At 51.4% G+C, this 7,587-nt stretch overlaps 1 protein-coding gene across 1 annotated transcript in view; it reads left to right on the top strand.

Moving 5' to 3' along the window:
* Window positions 1–7,214, top strand: part of FRMPD1 (FERM and PDZ domain containing 1) — a 113,562-nt gene extending 106,348 nt beyond the window's left edge. The window contains exons 15-16 of the mRNA XM_012656156.1: window positions 716–1,525; window positions 4,711–7,214. Coding sequence (XP_012511610.1) covers window positions 716–1,525; window positions 4,711–7,085 — 3,185 coding nt within the window. The 3' untranslated portion in view covers window positions 7,086–7,214. The remainder of the gene's footprint in view (window positions 1–715; window positions 1,526–4,710) is intronic.
* The last annotated feature ends 373 nt before the right edge of the window (window positions 7,215–7,587 follow it).

Raw genomic sequence — 7,587 nt, 5'->3', positions numbered from 1 at the left:
CCGAGGAGGGTCATGGCCATCCTGTGAGGGAACAGGGCTGCCGAGGAGGGTCAGACCCATCCTGTGAGGGGCATTGTCTCAATGTCTTTCACTTTCCCATCATGAATTCTTCCGGAGTACTTGTAGCTAGATGAGTTTTCACTGTGCTGAGAGGCCCATAGCACAGTGGATCTTTAAGGCCAGACTTCAGCATGATGCCTGCCCAGCAGTCTCAGAATCCCCATAAAGTTGCTAAAAAATACAGATTCTTAGGCCCCACTTCCTAGAGATTTGACTCAGTACTCGGGGGTAGGGGAAGATCTGTTTTATTTTTTTTAAAATATGATTCCCCATCAGATTTTGAAACCCAGACAGGACAGAGCTGAGATTTGGTGAGGGACTTAGCAAACCTGGGTGATGCTGCCCAAGGCAAAGTGAGATCCAATTAAATCCCCACCATGTTTCCATGAACAGATAGATCTCTTTCTAAGTAGGGGTGGAAACTAATCCTGTCTCCTTTAGGTGGCTCATGCAGATGTGGGACAAGTGGTCTGATGGTACAGGGATAACATGGGATTTGGCATCCCTCAGATTCTGTGTTAGTCTAGGGTGATCTTGCACCAGTCGCCCTTCTGGTCCTCAGTTTTCATATCTGGCGAGGAAGAGGAGGCAGAAGGACACACAGCCATCTGCCAGTCCTGCTGTTTTGTAATCCTTGGTGTCCCCTGTGTTGCAGGCTATGAATCCAGGGCTTGCAGCGATTCAGAGGAGTCCTCTGAAGTGGACTGCATACTAGAGTCTCTCTCTGACAGACACCTGGTGAAGCTGGGCACCTGCAGACCACCCGTTAAAGAGGAGCAGCCTCCTGGGAAGAGCCCCACACCTGAGGTGGCCAGGAGAGACCCAAGCACGTGTGGGGCCAGCAGCATTACAGACAGTGCCGAGTCCGAGGCATCCAACTCGGCCAACACTGAGAGCCGAGGCTCTAGGACCAGCGGCTCAAGTGAGTCCATGGATGCCCTGGAAGAAGACGACCTGGATGCCTGCTCCTCTAGTAGATCCACCTTCTTCCACTTCGGCTTCCCAGGCCTCCCGGAGAGAACCGACTCTAACAGCCAAGAGGAGAGGAGCAGGATTGAAACCAGCGGCTTCCTCTGTCTCCTGGATCTGGCCCAGAGAGCCAACCCTCAGTGCCAGAAGACAGAGTTTTCTGAGAGTCCCGCTCCTGAGACATTCAGCTGGGGACCAGAACTGAGCACAGTCAGGCTGGACCCCAGGCTGTATGAAGGCAGCCGGACCGACTACTACAGCCTGTGCTCCAGCCTCTCCCTGGCCAGCCACCTGAGCGATAGTTCAGAGAGCACAGCGTCCCGGCAGTGGGGAGCCCCACCAGCCTGTGGTCAGCAGGGCTGGCCTGAGGCCCAGCCCAGCTCCACACTGGAAGGCCTGGCCCTGCACCCGCCGCTGGCCTTTGAGGATGGCAGCTCGGATGAGGAATACTATGACGCAGCTGATAAGCTCACACCCTCCCCAGACACCCTCTCAGGTGAGCTCTCCCCAGCAGGTCTGCAGACTCAGCAGGCAGCTCCTGAGTACTCCCAGGGGCCAGGGCCCAGGGCCAAGCACCAAGCTTGAGAGAAAGGCACAAGAGTAAAACAGGGCCTTGTCCACTTTTGAGGAGGCAGACCTGGATTCTGTAGACAAACTCCAAGTGTCATGGCTTCAAATCAGGGCTACAAGGGGGGTTCAGAGAACTGTGGGCAAGCAGAGATTGGAGTGATTCAGTCAACAATGGGAATCCGGGAAGGCTTCCCAGAGGAGGCAGCAAATGGGCTGCCTTGTGGGATAGACAGAATTTACAAAAAAAGAAAAAGGTTTGATAGGAGTGCACAATAGCAGAAAGCAACTATGTCATTATTGACCCTGAAGCTAACATTAAATGAGGGCTTGAAGCAAGAAGAACCTGACTGACAGGCCATCAATGGCCCTACAAGGCCTTTCGGGGGCCAAGGGACCCTGACATCAGAAGGTAGGGGGCCAGGCACAGTGGCTCACATGTGTAATCCTAGCACTTGGAGAGGTCGAGGCAGGAGGATTGCTTGAGCTCAGGAGTTCAAGACCAGCCTGAGCAAGAATGAGACCCCATCTCTATTAGAAATAGAAAAATTAGCCTGGCATGGTGGTGCATGCCTGTAGTCCCAGCTACTTGGGAGGCTGAGACAGGAGGATCACTTGAGTCCAGGAGTTTGAGGTTACAGTGAGCTATGATGCCACTACAGTCTAGCCGGGGTGACAGAGCAAGACTCTGTCTCAAAAAAAAAAAAAAAAAGGTAGGACATCTGTTGGCTATGTTCCTATCAAGTTCCTCATACATTTCTCCAGAAAGAGTGTGGAGTGTCTTTCCACATGAAATCATTTCCAAAGCTGATCTGAGATCCTTGAAGGGCACATGCGTTTGCCTATACACTCTCACACACACACATACTCACACGCATTCTGAAGGAAAATAGCACAGAGATATCCTGTTGCTTTCTGAGCTCCTACTCCCTGCCCTCCAGTGTTTCTCACTGCTCTGGGGAGAAAGGCCAGCTCCTTCGTGAGCCCTGTGAGACCCTTTGAGGCCCTCTGTGACACGGCCTCTGCCTGTCTCTCCCTTTCCTCCTGAGTCCTCTCTCTGCATTCCTGCCACATGCCACACAGACCTCCTTGCCACTTTTCACAAGTGCCAACTTCTGTTTTTTATTTATTTTTTTTGGAAGCAGAGTCTTGCTATTTTTCCCCAGATGGATTTGAACTCTACTGCTGGGCTCAAGCGATCTTCCCACCTCAGCCTCCCCAGCAGCTGGGACTCCAGTTGCACACCACTGCGCCCAGCTTACAAGTGCCAACTTCTTTCCCACCTCCAGCCTTCGCACATGCTGCTCTCTCTGCCCCGAACATGCCTCGCCCTGATCCTTGGCTGCCAGTGCCCACCCATCAGGCCCCCAGCTGGAAGCTCACTTTCTCAGGGAATATTTCCCAGACTTCCCAGGCCAGGGCAGGTCTCTCTGTCTCTGTCACACCTTCTTAAAGCACCCTATGGCTTTTCTTTCCTGGCACTTAGCATTGCCTGTAATTATATATTTATTTGTATGATTTCGTGTTGATGTTTTTCTCCATCACTAGCCTGAGAACTCTGAGTGCAGGAACTGTGTGTCCCCAGCACACAGTGTCTGGCAATTGTTGCTAAATGAATGAATGAACTCTCCGCCGTCTACCGAGTTCAGTGATTGCCTGTGCTGCTAGGGAAAGGAGAAACCACGCCAGACTGTGCAGTGCTTCCCAAAGAACCCAGCCAACAGCTTTCTGTGCCCGCAGCCTGCCCTGCCAGGCCAGCCATTGTGCTGGAGGTAGGATGGGGACATGACAGAGACCATTAGGCAGGGCCCTTTTACAGGAGTCTAGTTGGGGACATAAGGTTCACACTGGACCGTCTGTTTCTCACAGGGAACCAGTGTGGTGTTGAGAAGAGAGCCTAAAACTGGGATTCCTGAGCCCGGGTTCTGGTCTGGCCCCCGCCTCACTGCAGGAGCCCCTCCTTTGGGCCTCAGAAACTTCTGTGGTCAGTGGCTATTGGTAGCCTGGGGCAGCAGCTCCCAAACATGGCTGGGCATCAGAATCGCCTGAGGGGCCTTGTTTAAAAACTATAGATTCCTCAGTCCTCACCTCAGAGATTCTGATTTAGGAGGTCTGGGGAGCAGCCTAGGATTTGATAAGATCTCTGTTAGCGTGCAGCCAGGTGGGGAATGACTGGTCTGAGTATTCTAGCTCCCTGATTCTCCAGTGCTGGGCTCTCATCCCAATTCCTTCTGGCCGATTCCCAGGACTTCTTTACAACAGTGCTTCTCCTCTCATAAAGACCCATCCCAGCATGCACAAAACCCCTCGTGCCTGTGACTGAGGGCTGTGGCCTCTTTTTGTCAAAGGAAATTGCCTTCAGAACCCTCACACATAAAATGACAGGAATAGCAATAATAACAGCAGCTCCCTTTCAGTGAACACTGATTAGGCACAGGCCTTCTGTGCTAGGTGCTTTACAATAATACACTGATTCATTTAACCTGCATGGCGGCACTGATTGGTACCATTGGTACTAACAGACTTGGGTTAATGTAAGCACAAGGAAGAAATGTCAGAAGGACATAAGATAGCTCATAGAACTGCTGGCAAGCCTGAGAACTGGGTTCAGAGATGGACAGCAACCAGGCCAAGAGTCTGGGTAGCAGGATTTCTTATCAGCATTGTCAGGACATTGTGGCTGGAAAGAATGGACTCTACTTTTATTATTTTTTAATCAATGTGTTAGAGTTTGAAATTTTGAGGAATTTATAGCTGACTGGCTGGGTGGGTCATAAATCTGATCACTTGGCTGGTGTGGACAAGGCACCTTTGTTAATAGTTCCAGTGGACTATAACCATTGGGGAGATGTCATTCCCTGAGAGAAAGTTGAGGGACTATAATCGTAAGACAATAATATGTAACTTGGGCAACCAAATTTTTTAAAAAAGATCTATCACAATTATCATCCCCCTCTTTCAGGTGAGGCAATTGAGGAGATCAAAATTTAACTTGCCTAAGGTTATATATCCCTGCCAGGATTTGAACCCAGGCAAGCCCAAGGCCTGAGTCCAAGCTCTATGAACCTCTTTGTTTTTTGCTTTTTATGTACTTTTCCCTTTCTCGACTCCCAGGGCCCAGAGCTGTATCTGCTGCAGAACTCAATGCCACGAGCTTTCCGTGTAAGGCCAGTGCTTGCAGCTCTGAGAACAGCCTGAATCCTGGGCCAGATGGAAGAGAGCCAAGCAGGAGGCGCGGGGTGAAGAAGTATGCCAAGACCCTGAGGAAAAGGAGGTCTTTCCTACAGACCGACTACACCTCTCAGGTCTCGTTTCCCCTGGAGCCATCAGCCTCCCTGGAGAGCATGGACGATGTGTGCTACTATGACAGGGAGCCCTACATGGCCCTCAGTGCACCCTCCCCAACTGTGTCCTCTCTGCAGGATGTGCAAGGTGAGCCTGGCCTCCTGGAGACCAAGGCCCTGGGGCTGCTGGCTCCCCTGAGGGAGACCAAGAGCACAAACCCAGCCTCCAGGGTCATGGAGATGGAGCCCGAGACCATGGAAACCAAGTCTGTCATCGACTCTCGAGTGTCTTCTATCTCTGCCATTCGCCTCCGGATTGACTCTAGCCATAAAGAGAATCCTGGAATTGCCCCTTTGACTACCACTGTTGCGAGTTTCTCAGCAAGCACTCCTCACTGTTCCAACCCAGCTTCATTTGGCCCAAATACTGCTCAGGCAGAGCCTTCCCAAATCTCACCTTCATTTCAAGAACCAGATGGCATTGCCCCCAAAGAACTTGCCACAGAGTGTGAGGACAGCACCTTCTCCCTTTCCAGTGGGAACCCTAACCCAGACAAAGTCTGCCTGGCCATAAGCCCAGGGCCACACAATATCTCTGAAGGAGACACACTAGAGCTGGGAGGAGTCCAGTTGGAAATGGGATTGGGATCTTTTTTTATAAATCATATGCAAGAAACTGCCTCCAAATACACAGAGCCTTTGTTGTCTCCTGGAGATGGGCCTAGAAGTGATGAGTGTGGAATAAATTCAGAAGAGAAGATGGTTTCTATGCCTACAAAGGAAAAGCAACAAGGACAACTATCTTTGGAAAGCGACAGAGAAGTTACAAACAAAAATGGCACCTCCTTATTTCTGGAGGAATCTGGGAAGGATTCAGGTGACCTCAAGGGTGAAGTGTCAAATGCTGTTTCCCAGGCTCTTGATGTTAGTACTCCAGCTAGTGAAATAATAACCTCCCTCTCCTTGGATGTTCCCGGAACAGGGGCTGAGCAGACCTCACCACATACCCCCAGACACCCTCAAGGACAAAGTGGAGAAACCCCAAGCCAAGGCTTCCAGGGCCAAGAACAAAAACTATTGGCAGAGTTGGATTTAGACCCTGATTTCTTACTTGAGGAGCCGACCATTTCATCAGCCTTTCCTCCAGAGGGGGTCAAGGCAGAGCCACTTAACCATGTGACAGGGGAAAATAAAGCCCCTAGGGACGCCCCTCAGTGGGTTCCAGGGCCTTCCTTGCCAAAGGCACTACCGTGTACACAAGAGGAGCCTCACTTAGAAGCTTCAGACCATTGCTCACTTTCAGAAAGCAAAGATGACAGCTCTAGCATCTGCCTTCCTACTGAGAAATCTTTTCTATGCTTTGCCCCAGAAAGCCATCCTGAAGTTTCTGCCAGTCTCAGGATGGCCACATCTTTGGGTTTTGTGGGCATGAATGAGACAGTGGCCCCCAGTATTGGGATGGAGCAGTGCAGCTGTCAGTTCTCCTATGCCACGTGCTTTCGTGGCCTGCAGCCTGAGACAGAGGAAGAAGACAGGGACTCGGAAGCACACCCCGCAGCTCCCCTTACCTCACCGCCCTCTGCAGGAAGCCAGGTGGTTCTGCCCTGGAGGCCTGCCAGAGCCCATAGCTGCAGCACAGTGCCCCTGCCAAGGAAAAGCCACGTCTGGCCAGAGTACTGCTCCCGAGCTCTGAGAAAGCTGAAAGCCACTCCTGCCAGCCCCCCTGAGGGCTTCATCCAACTCATGGAAAGCTTGCTGGAGCTACAAGACATTTTAGAAGTTTCCTGGGGGGTTGGAAACAAACATCCCCCAGAGAAGTGCACCTGGCACTTTTCTGAAAGCCGGAGCCGCCTCTGCATGGGCTCCCAGAAGCTGCTGTCGAGCTGTCAGCACGTTATCAAAATAGATCAGTCCCCTGAAGAGAGGCAGGGGGCTGTGCGTGACACTTTCCAGCACCTGGTCCAGCTGGCCGGCCTGTGCTTTCAGTTCACAGACTGCAGCCGCTGCTCTGCCCGGCACAGGGAAGCAGCCAGGAACCTCAGGGATGTGGTGTACACCTACCACCAGTTTGTAGAGGCCGCTAAATTGACCTGCGAGAGAGGCTACCATGACCTGAGTGTGAAACTCCTGGCCCGTCAGTGCACGGCCCTCACAGCTGCCGTGTTCTGTTTGACCCAGAAGTTCCGGGCATCCACTGCCCTGTGAGCAGGTCAACTGCCCATGGGCCCCCTGCCCTGCCCTGCCTCGGACACTTCCCTGAGAAGCCTCTTCCATTCCCCACCCACCCCTTTCAAATGTTTACTGTATATTCAAATAAACTGCTGCTTAAACTTGGCCTGAATCATACAGAGTAATAAGTTTGAGTCAAAAGCATTCACTCATACTCATTCAGCAAACAATCACTGGATACTGTCTTTGTGCCAGGCCTTGTGCTAGGAGCCTAGGATTTATAGATGAGTAAGACAAGTCCCTGTAACTGATCAGGTTGTTCACACACCCTCTGGGGTGCAGAGGAGCAGATCATCAGTAAAGTATATAGCATAAAAGGAGCACATCCAGGGGTATAGAAGTAAAAGAAGTCACAAACTTTGTCCCAAGAAGGCAGGAATGAAGAAGGAAGGTGGGGGGGGTCACTGAAAAACAAATTCTTGACTTCTCATATGACACTAATGTGGCAATAACCTTCGCAAATAGGAGTGAATACATG

This window comes from Propithecus coquereli, unplaced genomic scaffold (genome assembly GCF_000956105.1).
Source record: "Propithecus coquereli isolate 6110/MARCELLA unplaced genomic scaffold, Pcoq_1.0 Scaffold114, whole genome shotgun sequence".
NCBI classification, from domain to species: Eukaryota; Metazoa; Chordata; class Mammalia; order Primates; family Indriidae; genus Propithecus; species Propithecus coquereli.
The sequence above is the reverse complement of the archived record's forward strand: the minus strand, read 5'-3'. Positions and strand labels throughout refer to the sequence as shown.